The 19,797-nt window shown below is 47.3% G+C and overlaps 1 protein-coding gene across 3 annotated transcripts; it reads left to right on the forward strand.

Moving 5' to 3' along the window:
* Positions 1 to 1,375: 1,375 nt before the first annotated feature.
* Positions 1,376 to 14,669, forward strand: IRF4 (interferon regulatory factor 4). Of its 3 annotated transcripts, none has more exons than XM_077143740.1 (9): positions 1,376 to 1,412; positions 2,373 to 2,622; positions 3,733 to 3,919; positions 4,785 to 4,873; positions 5,565 to 5,709; positions 7,478 to 7,585; positions 10,140 to 10,493; positions 13,247 to 13,359; positions 13,941 to 14,669. In XM_077143740.1, exons 2-9 carry the CDS (start codon positions 2,404 to 2,406, stop codon positions 14,079 to 14,081), a joined length of 1,356 nt encoding a protein of 451 aa, XP_076999855.1. In that variant the 5' UTR covers positions 1,376 to 1,412; positions 2,373 to 2,403; the 3' UTR covers positions 14,082 to 14,669. The 3 variants fall into 3 exon arrangements, with proteins under 3 accessions (XP_076999855.1, XP_076999856.1, XP_076999858.1); XM_077143741.1 differs by having other exon boundaries at positions 5,568 to 5,709; XM_077143743.1 differs by lacking the exon at positions 7,478 to 7,585.
* Positions 14,670 to 19,797: the final 5,128 nt, after the last annotated feature.

Below are 19,797 nucleotides of genomic sequence, written 5' to 3' on the forward strand. Positions count from 1 at the left end.
TGTTCCTGGCAGGTGGCAGGTGCTTGATAAATACTCGTTGAATGAATGAATCCTTGAAAGGAAAGGAAGAAAAACAGGTTGTGACCAAAATTTCCTTTAAGCAAAGAAAGCCGTGTTGTTTACTACACAGCCGCTGATAATGGAAAACTTTCTTGGGTGAAATAAACATAGCATCCTGTTAATTTCTGAGAAGAACTATTAGTTTTAGGAAAAGCACACCTATCTGTTGGGCTGCCCGCTTTCCTCTAGGGTAAATTTCCTCTAGGGTAAATTTCGTTTTGTCTTTAGGAAGGAGATGCTGGACCAATATAGAAGATTAAAAGAAAAACTGAGAAATAAGTGAAGTCAAAAGCTTTGCAAAAGTTGCAAGTTGACCTGGGGTCATGATGATCTGAAATCATATAGAAACCGGGGATCTGACAGTTTACCTGAAAAAGCTAAGTAAATAAACATGTCAGAGCATCCAAAACCTAGTTTCAGAGTCCACAAATATGTACAGAGAAAGTTCAGTAGGCCCCAGCTCAGGGAGTTAATTTTGATCTTAAGGAAAATTAAAAATGAAAAAAATCCCAGAGGGAATGCTCTTTGAAGGAAGAAGGGAGACAGTGTTTCTCATTCGCTTGAATAATATTCGGACGTTCGGACATTTACACCCCAACAATAAACCGCTCTCTACCAGATTGTGGTTAAAACGGTGTCTTTTTAAGGTGAACCGAAGTCCGGAAGCGATTGGGCACTTGGATACTTCGGTATTACCTCCTCCGCCCCCTCCCCCCCGGCCCCCAACGCTCTCCTGTTGCTGTAATTGAAAATTCGGGGACTTGCACGTTCCGAGCCACCTGTCTAAATGATGCAAAAGAATGTCAGCCCTTCCAAACATGCAGCCGCCGTATTCGGACGGAGTTGAAAAGCCCAAGGGATCCGGGCCGTTTCCTTTTTTCCCCTTTGACGAGCGCGGTGCTTTCAGAGTGAACCGCTGATGGCGGCAGTGCCGAGAGGTGTCACCCCATTTCCCCACCGCGTCGCGCCGGTTGCTGGGTAGGGGCAGCGTCGCATCTTCCAGGCGGGCTCTCCTCCCGCTGCGCTGCGCCCCGCGCTCCCCGCCTCGCGCCATGGTCGGGTCGCCCTCCCGGTGGCTGCTGCCGGCGTTGGTGATCTACGGGTCTTCCCGGCAGCCCTGGGAGGGGGGGAGAGGACCCGCCGTGCGCCGCCCCGGGCTGGCGCACTGACAGCCACCTCGGCCCGCGCGGCCCCGGCTTCCCGCCCGCCCCCCGCGCGTCCTGCCCCGCCCCAGGCCCGCCCCCCGCGCGGCTTTCGAGTTGTATAAAGTTCCTCTTTCCCACCTCTGGCTCTCAGTTACCCCACTTGAGTTGGACACCCGGCGCTCCCCTCAGCTCCGAGGCGCTAGCGAGGTAAAGCCCCAGGTCGACGTGAAGATGGGGGCCGGGAGCAGGCCGGGGGGTGGCCGGGTTTCCCCGCCGACGAGAGCGCTGGCTCCGGCTCGGGGCAGATAGGGAGCAAGGCGTGAGAGACCCCCGCTGCCCGGTCTGTGGGCTCCACCGTCTGCGCGCCCCGAGCCTCCTGGCCCGGCGCCCGCTTACTGGCCTATCCTGCCGGCGGTCACGCTCCGGGGATGCTGCCGGCGGGCGGGTGGGCTCAGGGCTGGCCGGGCGGGGCCGCAAGGGAGGCACGCGGCGGCCGGCTTTCCCGTGGGGAAGCCCCGGACCCTCCGGCTCCGACCGGCTGCTTCCCCTGCGCCTCCGTTCCCCGGGGGGCCACACACTCCGCTGCCCGGCGCGCTGTCCCTGGGTCCCCGCCGGACGCCCGCCCCGCGCCGGGGCTTCGGAGTCCCGCGGGTCTCCCGCCTCGGTTTCCTCGCGCTGCCCCTGGTGCCCCCGGAACCCCGTGGGGCGACTGTTCTTGTCGGCTGGCGGGGTGCGAGCTGAGGGTCCCCAAAGGAGTGGGTAACGGTGTTGGGGGCAGGGGGAGGACGCCGAGCGGGCCGGGAGGAAGCTGGCGGTGGCGTGGGACCCAGGGGCGCGGACCCGAAGGGGAATGCCGGCGAGGATCGCCAGCGGTGGCGTGGGGCCGGGCGACCACGCGGGGGTGGGTTAGGCGCGTGCGGCCAGCGTGCCGGGAGCGCGAGGGGTCCACACCTCCGAAAGGGGACGCTAGGGGCCCAAGGACCGGACTCTGGTGGGGCGGGGGGGGAGCGGGGCTTGTCCCGGGCCCTTGGAGGGAGCTGGGCGCGCGTGCCGCCGCCTCGCGGACCCCTGACCGCGTGGTCGCGCGGGCCCGACGGGCTGCTGGGGAATCGGAGGCCCCAGGCGCGGCGCCACGATCACGGGGCGGGGCTGCTTTCCTCCCTGCAGCTCCGCGCGGCGGCCGCGGGGTCCCGGCGGCATGAACCTGGAGGGCGGCGGCGGCCGGGCGGGAGACTTCGGCATGAGCTCGGTGAGCTGCGGCAACGGGAAGCTCCGCCAGTGGCTCATCGACCAGATCGACAGCGGCAAGTACCCGGGGCTGGTGTGGGAAAACGAGGAGAAGAGCATCTTCCGCATCCCCTGGAAGCACGCGGGCAAACAAGACTACAACCGCGAGGAGGACGCCGCCCTCTTCAAGGTCATCGCGGGGGGCCCGGTCCGGGGTCGGGGGGGGGGAGCGGGAAGGGCGCGGGCGCACGCACCGACGGGGCGGGCGGGCCTGGAGCCCCCGGAGGAGAGGAGGTGCGGCACACCCTCTGGGGGCGGTCCCGGTGCGCAACGTGCGCGCCGCGCAGGGTTCCAGGGGTCCCAGCGCACCTGAAGCAGGATGCCCAGCCGAGCTGCGCGCGGGGAGCGCGGAGGTCCTTGCGTACCGCCCGGCTGCAGCGCGCTTGGACTTTGTCTCTGGATCCCGCCGAAAGGGTGTCGGGAGTCTGTCTCTGTTCGCCAGCCTCCCTAATCTTTGTCCCACAGTTTCACTGATTTTCTCTGTGGGTCGCTCTGATTCTGACCATCGTTTTCTCTCTCCTTCTAGCTCTCTTTGGGTCTTTCTATTTCTGAGTCTCTCTCTGGGCATGTTTCTCGGTCCTCCCTCCACCTCCCAATTCGCTTTTTTTCTCTCTCTCTCAGGATTTCCAGATCTTTCCATCTCTGTCTCTATCTCTCCCCCCCCGTCCCCCCCCCCCCCCCCACTTTCTTAGGATCGCTCTCTCTCTCTGCCTCTTTCTGGCCCTCTCTCTGAGTGCCTCTCAGGACTGTCTCCCTCTAGAGCCCTTTGCTCAGTGAAGTGAGGTGTGCCCTGGGGCTGGTCCGCACCACCCCTCGGCAGAGCAGGGCAGGGGACTTCCTCAGGGAATTTGCTCTCAGAACACTTCAGACCGTCTGACCATCCAGATGTACGCTGTGGGTGACTGCACCCCACCCCCACAGCTCTGCCTCTAGTTCCCGTCAAACCTGCTCAGCCATTGGGGGGTTGGGGTGGATCCCATTCCAGGGGTCCCCAACCTCTCACCTCACTCTTTATGAAGTCACCTTGTCCCCTGCAGAGCACGTCCACACCACCGGTGGGATAGAGCCCACGTGGAGAGCACTTCGCCTAGAGACACCTGGTGTCTGCTATCCCACATTTTGAGAAAAGGTTAAAATACGGACGCCGGACAATCGTGATTTCCCTTATAAAATACAATTCCCAGGTTCTTTTTCAAAAGAGCCATATTTTAACATTTTTCTCTTTGTTCTTGCCCACCAGGCTTGGGCACTGTTCAAAGGAAAGTTCCGAGAAGGCATTGATAAGCCAGACCCGCCCACCTGGAAGACGCGCTTGCGATGTGCTTTGAACAAAAGCAACGATTTCGAGGAACTGGTGGAGAGGAGCCAACTGGACATCTCAGATCCATACAAAGTGTACAGGATTGTTCCCGAGGGAGCAAAAAAAGGTAAGGGCTCTCCTAGATAACCAGATTTCAGGTCACAAAATCGAGGCAGCCGTACACTTGTAATGTGTTCATTTTCTTCCAAGGGTCACTTTTCCATTTTTGCTTTCTACAACTCACCTGCCTTCTAGCTCCTGGTCGTACCCCAGCACACATCTTGCCCATTTTCTCTGGGTCATAGGTTGAAATTTTGGTAGTATTAGCATAAGAGAATTTCTCAGACTCCAGGGTCTCCACATATCTGTGTGTGTGTGTGTGTCTGCATGTGTGTGTGTTTCAGTGGCTCAGTTCTTTAAAGATATGGGCTAAAGTTCCAAACAAAAATGGAAAACTCCTTGAAAGCTTCACTTATTTGTCCATCTTCCATCATTAATCACTTTGTAGAAGGCAAGCATATATCTATATATATCATTATTATTTGTCTTAATAAAAATGTCAGAGTTTAGAGTGTGAAATTAAGATTCATATTCCTGGACCCCCTTTCCAAGATTCTGACCATCCTATCTGAATAGAGCCCAGGAATCTGCATTTTAAACTAACCATGATGCTGAGGGAATTCCAGGGGCCTTGTTTGAGAAACATGTCCCAACAGGCTTCCCCTGGTGGGGACTTTATGTCACAAAGTGCCCACCACTTAGTATTTCATGCATTTCCCTCTTACCCAGCACATGTCAGACCTTGTAGAAATTATTTAAAGGCACAAACAACTACATGCCCCAGGGAGCTGCTGGAAAAAATGCCTTATTTGTCGACATTATGTCATGCATTCTAGGAATCAAACCCTCAGGTATTTTTCCAAGATTTGACTTTTAGTCATATCAGTTCCTTTTTTCATATGGTGCCATTTCCCTTTTCCTCAAACACACAGGGGCAAAGCAGCTTGCTCTGGAGGACCCACAGATGGCAGTGGGCCATCCTTACGCAATGACGGCAACTTACCCTTCACTCCCATCTCAGGTACACTGTGGGACCAGGGCCTCTGGGGAGGGAATGGTCCTATGTAGTGGGAGAAGAAGAGAAAACAAACAAAAACGGTAAAACATGCTTTTTACTGTGATGTAGTAAAACAGACAAACCCTCAGTCATTGAATGAATATGTCACTTTTCCAGTGGTTTTGCCACCAGTGTGGGTTTTAACTAGGGAATGGGCGGGGATGTCTGCCTGTCGGCATATCCTTTTCTATTGGTTCTAAAATCTTCTGGGAAACAGACCTTTTGTAGAAATTAAGCATTCTGGAAGTAGTTCTTTATCATGTGAAACCACAGGGCAGCTGATTTCTTTAGACTTTTGGGACGTGAATTGCAGCTCTGTTTAATTCCCTTTGGTAGGTCAAAGAAGGCAATTTTCCCTGCAGTATTTCTGGTGCCAGATTTAACCATATGATGAAGCTTTACATAAATCATTACTTGACAACAGTTTCTCCATTGTGTTCTTCAAGGCTCTCCCACCTAATGTAAGGGGCACTTCACTCCAAAGTCTTTTCAGATGATGAAATTATTCTGGCTGCTGATCAAATAAGAGGGTCCCCAAGAAGTCCGGAAGGATGCAGATGACACACACACACACACACACCCCTTCCCGGTGCCCATGGGTGGTTGGATGCTGAGTGGGCTTCTCTGGTCTCACTCCTCCCTCGCTTTCCTTTAGCAGGTTCATAACTACATGATGCCCCCCCACGACCGAGGCTGGCGGGAGTATGTCCCTGACCAGCCGCACCCAGAGATCTCCTATCAGTGTCCTGTGACGTTCGGACCGCGCAGCCATCACTGGCAAGGCCCTGCTTGTGAGAATGGTAAGGAGTCCCTTTGGTGGGATTCTGTGGTCCCCAGCTGCTGCAGTGCTAACCTGCCCTGGGGCCATGATCTTCCAGATCTTTCTGTGTAGTAGCCCAGCAACAGTGGAGCTGTTTTTTCGCTCTCCTGCCAATGATGAGGTGCGCTTTTATTTAAACAGTGCAGTTATCATTCCAGGTCGCTAAAAACTGCCCCGTTTTGTCTAGAACACTGAAGTTCGTCGGACATAAATATTTGTCTCTGGAAATGCTGGGGTTGGGGTTTAATTTCAGATTTCCTATTTCCAAAGCCCAGCCTTCAGTCTGGTTTATCTTTTTAATGACTATCTGATTAATGGTTTTCATGTTTCTTAATCTACCTGAATCATCCAAAGTTTTACTTTTAATCTTCCACAAAAAGTCGTAGATTTTGACTGTCTTCTCTGCGCAATACTGACTGAGAGTCTGTTTCTGTAAAATTGACATAGTACAGCTGTGCTCAAGCCTGCTTCTGTAGCACTGGAAGACGATTGCTATAGGATATTTCTCCTGGACAAAGATGACATGTCCATTGCGATCGTTCTTGGTATTAAAGGTGATGGTGGTAAGGGACTGAATGAAGACCATGAAAAAACAGGGAAAGTCTTCCTAGGGTGGTGCTGGATCCCAAAGGGGTTAGTCATTTGGAGTAAATGAAATCCTCTGCCCAAAAGAGGTCCCCGTGCATGGGAATGAGATTTCCCAGCAGAAGCACTAATTAGCCAAATAGAGAAAAATTCATAAGGTGTGTTTAACATAGCAAAACACAAGCATTTAGGACTTTCTTTGAGTGGGTTATTTCAATAGAAATTCCAAGACATATGGACACATTGCTCTTTTCATCCACTTTCAGAATATTTGCTCCTTAACTGTTGATCTGTTTCCTATTTTCATACTTGGCTTATGGTACCAGAGAAGTAGTATGCCCTTATTTGATTTTTGTGTTAAGTGATATGTTTATTAAGAGCTCAGAATTTGGTTTTACTCTTGCTTTGCAAGAGAGATTTGCAACAAAGTTGAGTTCACATGCCATAGCAGAGGAATTAGCTAATGTTAAACTAGTCCTGAAATTCAAAGCTGGACCTAATGTATCACGTTCTATTTAACTAAGAGGAAAGGGCAATGCTGAGAATTGAGCAAAAAGATAGAAGAGAGAGGAATATTTTGAAACATGGGAAACAATTAAGTGAATTGCCAGCAAAATTAGGTTCTCATACCTATTCTTCCTCTATTAATGTTTAATGCAGCAGGTATTTCTTGGAGGTTTACTATGTGCCAGTCACTTTGCTGGCCAGAGCCCAGAAGTAATAAGTAGGCACTTGCTCCTTTATAAGATTTTTAATCCTGTCTTTGGTGTCTGAAGCTCATGTAGACCCAAGTTCATAGCTCTACTCTGAACTTGCCTTGTGAATGGGGCAGTCCCTTATGATTCTCTGAGCTGATTTCCTTATTTATCAGTTCAGGAGGTGGAATTCCTCCTTTCCTCCAAAGCTTCACTCATGAAACAGCTTGTTCCCTCCTACACCCTTAGGGTTCCCAAGTGAGAATGAAGCTTGTTCTTGCCTCCCAAGCATGCTGTGCCCCCTTAATGTGATCCGAGAGTCTGGTGGGCCCTTGGGTCAGAAGGAGAAGGGGCATTTGGCTGACTGTGGCTGTTATCCCCAGGTTAGGCACTGCTTCCGCGAGAGAAACTCCCCCTTGTGTTGGACTCTCCGTTTAGACGTCACTCAATTTCTATTTGCAAATGCAGGTTGCCAGGTGACAGGAACCTTTTATGCTTGTGCCCCACCTGAGTCCCAGGCTCCAGGAATCCCCATAGAGCCAAGCATAAGGTCTGCCGAAGCCTTGGCGCTCTCAGGTGAGTCATGGTGGGGTCCTGGGCAGGCTCGAGGAGCCCTCCTGGAGCACAGCAGCACTGGCCCTTCTCCCTGTAGAGTGGGTATCCCGATGCCCCGCCCCAGGGTGGCACAGCAGCACCTAAGGAACAAGATCAGGGGCTCACCATTCAGAAGGCGGTTTAGGATTCCGGTGACAAGTCCCAGTAACCGGTTTGAACTGAGTCTTTTCACCTTCTCCTTTGGCATCGATCCGAATTCCCAGGAACGTGCCAACATGACCCTGTCACGTACCAAGGGTTTTTGTATTTGGTGACAACATCCGGTGCAGTCCTCAGCCAATATTCTTACAAGATGGTGGACTATCTTAGAAAAGCACCACTAGGGCTTTTCATCTTCAAAAGGTGACCATCCTTCCAGGTATAGCCACAGGCAGGTCTCCCACACCTGCGTCCTGGGGGCCTTTGTTCTGGTTTCATAATGTCTGTGTGCCTAAAAATACGGAGTAATCTGGTTTTCCTATGAACTTTGATGTCTTGCAAACAAATATGGATTGAATGCGATTTTTAAATTCCCTTTCTAAAAGAATCCCTTTACTACAGAGATCTTACCTATTTTGAGGACATTATTTTCAAATTACCTTCCAAGGGAAGTGTCTCGGGGCATATTTAAATAATATTTTGGATTGCTTTAGAATGGGATTTGCACCTTATACTAAAACACGAACAATTTAAGCTTTGGAATTCTCACCTAGCCCCCTGCGCTCTTTAAAATTCAGTGATGGGAAATAGAAAGTAAGTTCTTGAAGTTTCAGGGAGATGAAGTAGTTGGCACTTTTCTTGCTCCAGAGGGATTGTTGCTTTTTTAGTTCTTTCCAGTTCCCAAGTTGGAGATGAGGCCCGCCGCTGCCGTCTTAGATACTCATGAATGACCGAGAATGCCTTTTGGGAGATTGTTTCAGAGCAGTAGGGCTTGTGTTTGTTTTTAGAAACTTTCTAACCCTTTTTTTCGAGCACCTACAGCTTGTGTGGGTGCCTGAAGAGTAGGAAATAACAGCTATTTATATCCCTGTGACCTCGTGATTTCTGATGACATGAAATGAAATGAAACCTACCCTGAGAATCACCTCAACTAGCCAACACCCCATGCTCCATCGGAGGACATGGCCCAGCTCTCAGCCAGGGTGTTGACAGTGGTAGAAACAGAAGTGGGGAATTGAGGCAGTGATGCGGGTTAAGTCTCCAAACCTGCCATTGAGAAATAAGAGGTTTCGTGGGTTTCTTTTTTATGTGTAATACAGATTAATTGTCAGCACTTTTAATAAGAGAACTGTAATTCCCATTCATTTTAAAATCCCCTGCATGGGTTGCTTTGGCTGTCCATGATGTCACCTTCTATTTCTTTAAAGAGGCCTTTAGAAATCTAGTTTTGTCCTTTCAGCCTTTTGGTGATACTTGAAAGAAGTTTCTGAAATACGTGACATCTTGTAAATAAAATTCATCTTGTTTATAATTTTAGAAAGTACAGCTGGCAGGTGATTTTCAAACTTAAACTCAAAGCTGAGTGGGATTTCAGCAAACTTTGCATAACCTGTTGACTCTTGGAATGTTTTCATGATTCTTTCCTTTTCACAAGAAGTAATTTTATTATAAAAGTAGTACATATGTGGTGTAGAAAATTAATTTCAGGACAGAAAAGAAAAAATGAAAAAGTGAAACACCCCATTTCCACCACCTAGAGATCACCACTGCTAAGGCTTAGTACATACCCTTCTTGAACTTTGAACTGTGCATATATGCATATATAATTTGTTTTAGTCTAAAATGACATCATTTTAATATTTTAGGGCAGTTTCAGATGTGTGAACATCCTTGCTTTTTTCTGAAACACCATTATATTCTTTCTGCTGGTAGAAACTGAACATAAGATTTACTTCCTCCAAGATCAGAATTGTTTGCCATGATTAAAAATGAATTCTTGGAACAAGAAAGGATGGGAAGCTATTGCTTGTATTCTTGAAAGTGGTGAAAATGGGAAATTCTGCATTGTATAAATATTACTACAACACATTTTTTAATGGGTTCTTGTTCACTGGTATATGGCTTAGCATTTTGGACATAAATGTGGCCATCACTACTATCATCCAAAAAAAAAAAAAAAGATGAAATATTGAAATGCTCAAGTGAGCTCCTCAGTGTTGCTATGATACAGATTTAACATATTTTGCAGAAAAATGAAAGAGTACTGCACACCCCCACCCCACCCCCACCACCCATATAGAAGAAAGAGTATATGACCATGTGAATCTGGAAAATGCTGGGTTAGATAAGGTTAGATAGGTCCCTTCATAGCAGGACTCCTCTAAGTGTTTAGTAAACGCACAACATCTCCAAGAGGGACAGAGGCCATGCGGCCTGTCCCAAACCCCTTGACCTTGGAGCTCTGCGTTTTTTCACGGAGCGTCTTGCCACTGTCCGGGTCCGCAAAGCGCCCTGTTGAGAGTAGAGTCGTTCCGCGTCATCATTGGTATAGCCATCCCTGTCTGCCCACCGCTGACTCTGGAAGCTTTCTGTGCAGATTGCAGGCTCCACATCTGCTTGTACTACCGGGAGATGCTGGTGAAGGAACTGACTACCTCCAGCCCCGAAGGCTGTCGCATTTCCCATGGGCACACCTACGACGCCAGCAACCTGGACCAGGTTCTCTTCCCCTATCCGGAGGACAACGGCCAGAGGAAGAACATTGAGAAGCTGCTGAGTCATCTAGAGAGGGGCGTGGTGCTCTGGATGGCCCCTGATGGGCTCTACGCCAAGAGACTTTGCCAAAGCAGGATCTACTGGGACGGGCCCGTGGCTCTCTGCAGTGACCGGCCCAACAAGCTGGAGAGAGACCAGACGTGCAAGCTTTTTGATACACAGCAGTTTTTATCAGGTAACGCACCTAACTGTCTTAGAACTGAGAATCCCAGGACTTGTCAGCCTCAGAGGGGAAATGCACTGGGCATAGTGGACGTGCCATTCGGGGTCGAGATGGACAGGATCACCCCGAAACCAGAGACTGTCCTCTTAATCTCTGAATTCACCATGTCAGTTTGGGCAACAGCTTCCTTTCTGGTCTTCTTTCTCACCTGCCGCCTTCTGCTCCTACATTGTCCAGATGAGATGGCTCAGGGTGATGTTTTAGAATTTCAGTTTTCAACAGAGTCTCCTGTTAGTAAGGTTCCATCTTCTTGACAGTATGATCTTGGCGAGCATGTCTACTGTGGTTTCAGACCTTTTAAGGTCCTTAGGAAACTAGGAAAGTTTCAAAGCACAGTTTGAATGTCCTTGCTTAGGAGATGCGCTGTTCCTATGCAGCCCTTTGCAGCATGCAGATTGAAGATAGACTGCTTTGAACTGATTGTCTTTGCAGAGAGGAGATTATGAGCATGCTTTGCGTTATCTCTGTGATATGTGTTGCTAACCATATTTTCCAGAACCGCTGAGTTTTGATTTCATGACCATTAACTTAGCCCTGGGCTGGCTTTTGTAGAACTGCTGGCTGGCTCATTCTGAAGTTCAGTCCAGTGTGAGAGTGCAGTTGTCTCGATTCGGATTCATCTCTTAGAGCAAGAGAGCAGCTCAGTCTGCCTAATTCTTTGCCTGTTCTTTTATAAGCCTTTCTTTCTGAACCCCCACCCTCCATATCTTTGGTTCGTCATGTGCCTTCCTTTTTCCTCGAGACACTTCTTGATTCATCTTGTTTAAAATAAAAATATCAAGCGTACAGATATGCTCGGGCGCCACTGACGTTTGCTCAGCCTCTTGGGCTAACCTGTCCCAAACTTGCTAAAGCTTGTCTGAATTCTCTTTTGGTGGCCTTCAAACAAGGGTGTCTGTAGATAATTTGGCCTTCCCACAGAGAAGACCGAGGCAGAGCAAGGACAGAGACTCTTCAGGGAGAAAGGCCCCTTGTCTCGGTGGATATGGTGCTGGCGGTGGGGAGGGGAGGGGTAGGGGGGCATTTGGCACCATCCATTGCCTTCTTGGTTTTGGGGATTCCTCAGATTGTGCATCTTGGGAGTTTTAGACTCAGAAGATATCCTGGGACTGAGGCCTTATTTGAGGCGTTCCAGGGTAAAAGGCCCTTCCTTCTCTGAGTTTCTCTTGCCACTCATGTTTTAGGAAGATACAATCCTCTCATTCTCATGTTAAACATGAGGTACATCATGAGTCACAAGTGCAAGTGGCGCGAGAGAGGTGGGTTCAGGCAAGAAGTGGGCTGGCCTGTATCCTCAGGTAGCTGATTTTCTTGCATAGGGTTTCAACTTTGTCTTTGAGTAAGACAAAGCATTTGTTTTTTCCCGTCCCTCTTCGGCTCAGGGGCTGTGTTTTGTCCTTTGCACCCCCTTTACCTTGAAGTGTTCTTTGAGGTTCAAGGAGGGCCCTGTAAACTTGAACTTGGCTGCCGGCTAGACCAGCTTCTGCATAGTTAAGAATTCCTACCAAACGTTAGCAAGTATATGAGGTATGGCTTTTTCAGAGAATTGCACCAACTCCCCCCATGCTTTTAGCTTGTGTAACATTTCCTCTCAGGCCACAGTACCGTGACTGCATTTTACACAGCCTAAGTGGGTTGAGTTTGATTTGAATTCTGGAAGGAAAAAAAAAAAAGCAGGAAGTCAACTAGTTCAGTGAGTTAGCTAGAAACTTTTCTTCAGTTGAAGAGAACAGTGGAAATCTTTTGATATCTACCCATTCAGGATTTGCAAGCTACAAGGGACAGCCCCAAAAGGCATAGCCCGAGAAGGCATCTGATAAAAAGATGCCATCTGCATTTGCTATTCTGCAGAAGCTTTAGCAGCTACTGCGTTTCTTTGGGGCACATGACATTTTACTCTAATGTAAAGTTTAGGAGAAGCTAGAAGCATAAATATTTACTTGAAGTTGGGCAGGGGGACAATGGGCTAATGTCAGGAATTGAACATTTGTCTTTTCAATAATGTCACCGCCTGTTAGGCATCCTAGAGAAGTGGGGGCTTTGTGACCACAAAGAGGGGCCAGAAATGCTTTGTCACAATCCTTCTCCAATCCTCAATCACCCAAGAAGATGGGTGAAAAATCAGCTCAGAATTACAGTATGAGCTGAGGGCCTAGGGGGATGCATCAACCCTGGCAGCCAACTCCCTGGTCAGTGTGGAACATTCTGTTTGCTGCACTGAGTTGCACAGACGCTCTCCATGGCATGGATACCCTGGGGTTACATGGTTCAGTAGCTAGGGGCTGCAATGGGACAAGTCAGAAAATTCCAGTTCTTAAAAAATGAAAATTTCTTTGTCTAACTTGTTACTTTGCTCCAACGTGTCTACACTTAGTTTTCTTTTCCTCCCTCCTTTACCTTTTTCTGCCACCCTTTTGCATCTTTGTGGGTTCAGGGCTGCAAAGCAGTTCTCTTAAGCTTTAGATCCTGTTCCCTGTAAGAATCAAACGAACCCTAGCGCTGCTCAGAAAAAGTGCACATGTGGCCACACACATACAATCTTGGGTCTAGGTTCTAGGAGTTAAGAACGCCATTGGAACGGAAGTAAAAGCATGCTACTGTTGGAGTCTTTCGAATCAGCCTTGAGCCCTTGTTTTCTGCTTCTAACTGGGATGCCCAGGGATAAGGGACTTATGAAGATGTTTTTCTCGCGGGTTTTCTTACAGAGCTGCAGGCGTTTGCTCACCACGGCCGCTCCCTGCCCAGATTCCAGGTGACCCTGTGTTTCGGGGAAGAGTTTCCAGATCCTCAGAGGCAAAGGAAGCTCATCACAGCCCATGTGAGTGTTTGCCGGCATCCAGATTGTCGGCTTCTTATTCTGACTCAAGGGCGGAGTCCCACTGAGAGATGCCCCAAAGGAAAAGTCAACGTCAAGGGGCCTGGGAAAATAAAATGAACCCTTAGAATAGCGAAGGGTGAACGTGGCTTAGGAACAGCTCAGGGTACTTGGCACTGAGACCCACGTGCAGTTTCTAACCATTAGGGGTAGATTCATCCCAGGACCTGGGAAGTTATTAAAAACCATGGGCTTTGATGAGAAATATCTTTTAATCTGACGCTTTTACCTGATTTGGTTCAGTAAACTTCAAGTGATGATTGGTTTAAAAGTATTGTCTTTTAAATACAAAAATTCAGTAGACTCTGTTTATAGGTCATTGTATATAAGGAGTAACAAAAAGTTTCGTTCTCCAGACGGCTTCCAGAGTGAAATGTTTTGATATGTTATAGTCTGTAACTCTGGACTTATCTTTTCTATACTCTTACATAGCTAGAGTTATTTAAGGATGAGCTTCCTGCAGTTTGTGGAAAAAAAAAAACACAGAGTATCTCAGTAATGTCTCTTTTAAATCTCTTATTAAGGTCGAACCTCTGCTAGCCCGACAACTGTATTATTTTGCTCAACAAAACAGCGGACATTTCCTGAGGGGCTATGATTTGCCTGAACACATCAACCCAGAGGATTATCACAGGTCTCTTCGTCACTCCTCCATTCAAGAATGAGAAATGTCGAGACGAGTGATTTGGGTTTCTTTGTACATATTTGACTTGTGACCAGGACGACCGATTGGCCCGTTCTTTTTTTCTTTTGAGGAACTTGGAAATGGGGGCTTTTCAGTTCGGCACTTGAGGAGGGTCCCAGCGAGCACATGTCTAGATAATCAGATACTCTGATTGACGAACAACTTCTTCCAAAAGGAATGGTGGCCTTCAGGTCTTCTGTAGACTGTCACTGTGGGTGATAACTGTGAAAACTGACCAGATCTGTGTTTACGTATACCTACGTGCCGTCCTTAATCTGATGGTAGTAATTTCATGCTTAAAGACTACGACAACTTGCATTGCACTATTGACTACTAACTAGAGTGATGAGAGCACGTAGGTGTTGTACAATTTCTCAGGGAACTAGAGTCTAAATTTGAGCGTACGCCTCTCAATAGAAATGCATTGATGTGTGTTCGGACCTGTAGTTCCTTGTGAGAAAAGGTTTGCCGATAGAAGATACAATCTTTCGATGGATGTTGGGTCACAGGGTGTCCCATTTTGGGATGGCCCATCCACCCCATCTGTCCAGGGACCCCCCACCCCCCACCCCCCACCCCCACCCCACCCTGCCTAGCACTGCCTTCCACTTGCTTTCTCTCTGGGCCTCTGGAAGCCAGTTGGTAGACTCTATTGCTATTATCTTGAGCCGAAAAGCATTAGGGCTACCTTTCAGTGGAACATGTTTGCCTGTCTTACAATCTAATAATGGCCCGTTAAGATTTTATTTTATTTTTTTTACATGGGCAGGCACCGGGAACCGAACCCGGGTCCTCTGGCATGGCAGGCAAGCATTCTTGCCTGCTGAGCCACCGTGGCCCACCCCCGTTAAGATTTTTTTTTAACACCTTCTGATATGCATTCTTCAGAAACTATTGCTAAAACTGTTTTCTTAAGCAAACAAACAAAAAGACAGAAAATCTACAGTCCAAGTGCTAAAGAAAGATATATTTCTGAAACTCAATGATATTTCCCCTCTTATCCTGTTTGTTTTGTTTGGCGATCAGTGAGTTATCCATGACAACACTAAAGAGGAGGGGCCAGTGTTTTTAAAATTGGTGAACTCTGTTAGGAAAACTGATGACAAGATTTAACTTATTGCATAACTGCAGATTCAGTGGACTGTTTTTGCTTGTGTTTGTATATTACATGCTTCCTCATGCCTACAGTGATTTGACAGAGCCTTATAATTGCTGGGCTTTTCCCCAAAGCATCTTTTTATAGAACCGCCAAGATCTCCACTTGCTTAAGTAAACTCGATCACTTGCTGTTTCGGCTTTTTTATTTTGGAAAAGATACTCAGAATGGGAGGCTGGGGTTCCAACATTTTTCTCATACCGCAAAATAATTGCTAGACTTTCAGGCTCAACAAAGGACCTGATAGTTCTCAAATATAGTCCATTCCTATTCTGATCTCCTGTTTTCAAAACCCCCTCAACAAACACTTATTGACTAACTGTTCTATCCCTAGCATTTGAGTGGTTACAATTAAACTCGTCAAGTGGCTTGGTAAGCAGTGAAGCTTACTTTCTTTTGTTAATTTTTAAGAGGAATTTTTCATTACAAAATAATGCATATTGATCACAGAAAATGCAAACAGGATAGGAGGGTAAAAGGGATGAAGCATCTCATGCTTTCCCACTCCTGGCCTTCCCTCAAAGTTTATTCTTCTAGGCATTTCCTTTTTGTATAAACATATTCAGACTTAAAAATCAACAGCAACAATTTTATGCAGCTCTCCCTTTACCTGACAATTTCTGTTGGGCCTCATGATACAATAATAGTACAGATTTACCTCATCTTTCTAAAGAAGTTGTGGAATTCCACAGCTACATACCCACGGTAGAGTAAAGGTTATATCATTAGCTACTCAGAATGTCTGTGTTTGGGCAACAGCTTTTGTTTTGTGAACCGTAGTGACTTATACATCTTATAGATGTAATGGATTTTGGGGTATATTATCCTAATGGGGACATGAAGGCAGAATTAGGGATGGGCTACGACACCGATGAGGAGGGTAGCCTTCTTCACTGGAGAACCCTGAACCCAACCCCAGCCCTCCAGAGAGGCTCTCTTCAGGTCTGTCTCGGTGAGATTGTGTCTTCTTAATTGTCTAAGTAGATGCTGGATTCCAATGGCTGTTGTTAATTCTCTTTTCTTTTTTCAGTATGACGCTGCTTTTCAAATAGAACTGCACTCCCCAGAAAGTGCTTATAGGCTTGGGCCCCCTTCCCATTTTCTCTTTTTCATATCCAGTTAGGTTGGCACGATTTTGTTGTTGTTGTTGTTTAGTTTCTTTTGGTGTTAATTTTGAGAGATCCAGTGCATGAGTTAATTGACTATGGGATATGCGCCATTCAGAACCCTGACAACTGTCTTGCGTCTTTGAAAAGGAAAGCCTTCCTCACTCCTTTACTTGGGTAAAGGGGGATTAGCAAACTGGAATTCCCCTCTTCCTCCCTGGAAGATGCTGGTAGAGTATGTCAGGTACTTGTCACGCTAAAGAGCTTTGGATTGCAGGGACGGTGTGATTATCAAGTCCCTGAGATGCTGGTTCTTAGCTTATGTCTTGGGATTCCAAATACTTACCAAAACTGTGGGCAAGAATTGATGTCTTCGAGAATGCTACAGACAACTAGGGTGACCGCTCGTTTAAAACTGAAAAGTCTTATATCCTGGGACACCGACCCTGCCAGTCCCAGACAAAACGGAATGATCGGTCCCTCTAGGGAGAAACCAGCAAGGTTATTTATGGCTGCACCTCTGTTTTTGTATGTGCCAAGATTATGAGCTAGAAAGAGACCTCCATTGTGAGAGAAGATTTTAAGTCCCACAGTGCAATGGGCAGCTTTTCCAGTGTAGATGTCACATAGACACAGGTATGCCTGGAGTTTGTTTAGAAGCAGTTTCTGCAAAGCCCGGAGCTGGGGCTTCCTGGAGTACTTGGCAGGGTTCGGATGCGGCTCTTCCTGAGGCCCATGCAGCCTTGTTTGATTTGGGTTCATTTTTCTTTTTTGTATAAATTACTTTTATATATATAAGAACACAGGTTCAGTTCAAACCTCCGTTTTGTTCCTCTGACCACATTTCTCTCCTTCCCTAGATCTGAAATTGGCAGAATTCCTTAAGGCCATGCATCACTCTAAATAAACTGTAGTAGCTTTTATGTTCATTTAAATTTTGCATTAAGGCACTCCTACAATGTGTATCCCCTTGCAACTCACTTTTTTCACAATTCTGATTTTGAGATTGATCCACATTGGGGTATACGGATCTCACTGTGCAAGCTGTTGTTGGGTAACCTGCTACATGGATACAGGTCCAGGTGATTTGACAGGCAATTGTTCTCCTCACTTTTAGAAAAGCATCTGGGGTGAAGTTGCTAGTAGCTGAAGTAGAGGTGAGAGAAGAGATGGGAGAGAGAAAAGATGCAGAGAGAAAGGCTCACATGCCTCCTCAAGCATAAATTCGTGTTTTGCTTTAGAATCCTGAGAGGTATTGTCCACTGCCCTGTCCTCCCCTCCCCACCCCCCAATTTAAAGGTGAACATTGGGGGGACCCAGGCAGGTCTCTAGGCTCTTCAATCCAGCCATCTACCGATGCTCTCCTCTCAGGGAGACCCACAGCCAAGTAACATAAGAACTCTTAGAACATTCTTGTGCATAATCCATGTATATAATTGTATGGTGGATTTTGGTGTAAATTGGTTTTTCAAAGCACCAATTGAGATTTGTGATAATCTAGTGTTTTCAGGTAGCCGATAAATAAAGTTTTTTTTTAAAAAAAATAAATAGTTTGTTGTGGCTGTGTGTGTGGTGTTTGACACCGGCGCTCTGAACGCTAGCGTTCTGAAGACTTCCTCCTCTGGTAAGATCTTTTGGTGAAGGCACTTCGAAGCCTACTTCCTTCCTGGCTGTGTGGCCCTGAAAGAAGGTCTCAGTGTTCAGCTTTTTTTTTTAAAAAAAAAAGTGCAGCAAAAATTGTTCCAGCAGGGTGAGGATGGGGGGGAGGGGGGCAGGCGCAGAGGGCAGTTTTCCAGCACGTGGCATTTAATGATCCTTTCTTCACCTCACTCCTGCCTCTCTCTCCTTGGCATGTGTTTCACATTGCCTGGGAGGCCAGAGGAAAGTCTTTTCACTGTTAACTTTCACACTCAGAGCTCCTCATTCTGGGCATTAAAGGGGAAGGCCTGGGCTAACGGGCAATCGGCATGGGCTGTTGGACCAAGAGGGAGGACTAGCTGAGCTTAGGGCCTGTGGGCTGCCCCTGAGCAAACGGGGAGGGGGGAGACTCTGTGTCTTCACGGACAGGGCAGTCACCATGGGACCATGCAGACCTGTCCTCACCGGAGCCGACAGAGGTGCGCTCTCTCTGCTTTCATGTCGCTTCTGTGAACGAGGCACCATGGTAGCTCAGCATGGGATGGAGAGAGGGTTTGAGGACACAGTTTGTCGACGCATGGGCGGACCTATTGGGAAAGTCTGTACTGGGCGGATCTAAGATCCTCAGAGTATTAGGAGAAAACACTGCTGAGTTTATTGGTTGGTACCTAAGCAGAAATAAAGGAAACTATCTTTTTTAAAAACTGCCTCTTGGGACTATTTGCTTAATCAATATTGTCTAGAAATGGACTTGAGCCAGAATACATATAATTTTAGTTAAATATTATAACTACTTGTTTATGTCTGTGCAAGAATTTCAAAGGAATTTTGAGCTTTTGAACTTGCTCTTACATAATTTTACAACACTCTTAGGTACCAGCGTTCATACTCTTAAACTTTTCTTTATACTCAGTGCAAGTTCATATGGGGTCTACTTTCCTAATACGATGTTACCTTGATAAACACTTTTCTTTTCTGGCAATGCTTTCCTCTGCCAGAAAAACCACATCCATTTCCATGTACTCTCTCTAGAAGGAACTCAAAAGGTCATGATATCTTATTTTTTCTTAGGGCAGGTTGATCTAAATCAGCCCAGGTAAATAGCTATCTTCTGGGTTAGTATAGGGTTGTGGGTTATAGGCTGTTTAAAGAAGTGACCCATGCAGCCGTGGGCTGGCCACATGCTGTCCAGTGGCTGTACCTGGAGACTCATTTGGATAGAGGGCAGTAAGCTTCCACAGCCCATGTTTAGACCATTTTCCCTGCTATAATCGATTGTAAAAGTACAGTTTACCCCAGGCCTTGAATGAATGGTCAAAAATTTGGAATCTGTGAAGTTCAAGTTGCTGACATTTTATCACCCTTGAAAGCTAAAGCTTTCCTTCTTCAGGTAAATTACTTCCTGTATTTCCCTTTCCCCATGGGCCCAGGCATGAAAATATGTTTTAATGATGGGTTTAAGGAGAACCATCCCAGCAAGCTAATATCCCTTGCCTCTTACTTCTTCCCCTTTTGGGATAGGTTTTCATAACAATCTTTGCATAAAGGGTGGCTGGCAAATGTATCTGAAATCTCTACCTTTTCAGTTCTTGCCACTTCCCTCTCCAACTTCTTCCTCTATTGTACTGAGTGATTCCAGTGCCCCAAAGGCATCTGGCTTCCCTCCTCCGGAAGACACCCCTACAGCTATCTGGTCAACTCCTTCTCCTCCTGGATGTCTTAGCTATGACATCTTCTCTCTCTGGAAGCATTTCTTCATCTCCCATGCTACGTCAGGTGCTTTTCTATTTGTGCTT

The sequence above is a fragment of the Tamandua tetradactyla genome, chromosome 25 (genome assembly GCF_023851605.1).
Source record: "Tamandua tetradactyla isolate mTamTet1 chromosome 25, mTamTet1.pri, whole genome shotgun sequence".
Taxonomy (NCBI): Eukaryota; Metazoa; Chordata; class Mammalia; order Pilosa; family Myrmecophagidae; genus Tamandua; species Tamandua tetradactyla.

Bases quoted from the DNA above. Each gene is read 5' to 3' on its own strand.
- IRF4 (XM_077143740.1), top strand. From the start codon at position 2,404: ATGAACCTGGAGGGCGGCGGCGGCCGGGCGGGAGACTTCGGCATGAGC. The intron at 7,586-10,139 runs GTGAGTCATGGT...CTTTCTGTGCAG, and splicing joins CGAAGCCTTGGCGCTCTCAG to ATTGCAGGCTCCACATCTGC. The intron at 10,494-13,246 runs GTAACGCACCTA...GTTTTCTTACAG, and splicing joins TACACAGCAGTTTTTATCAG to AGCTGCAGGCGTTTGCTCAC.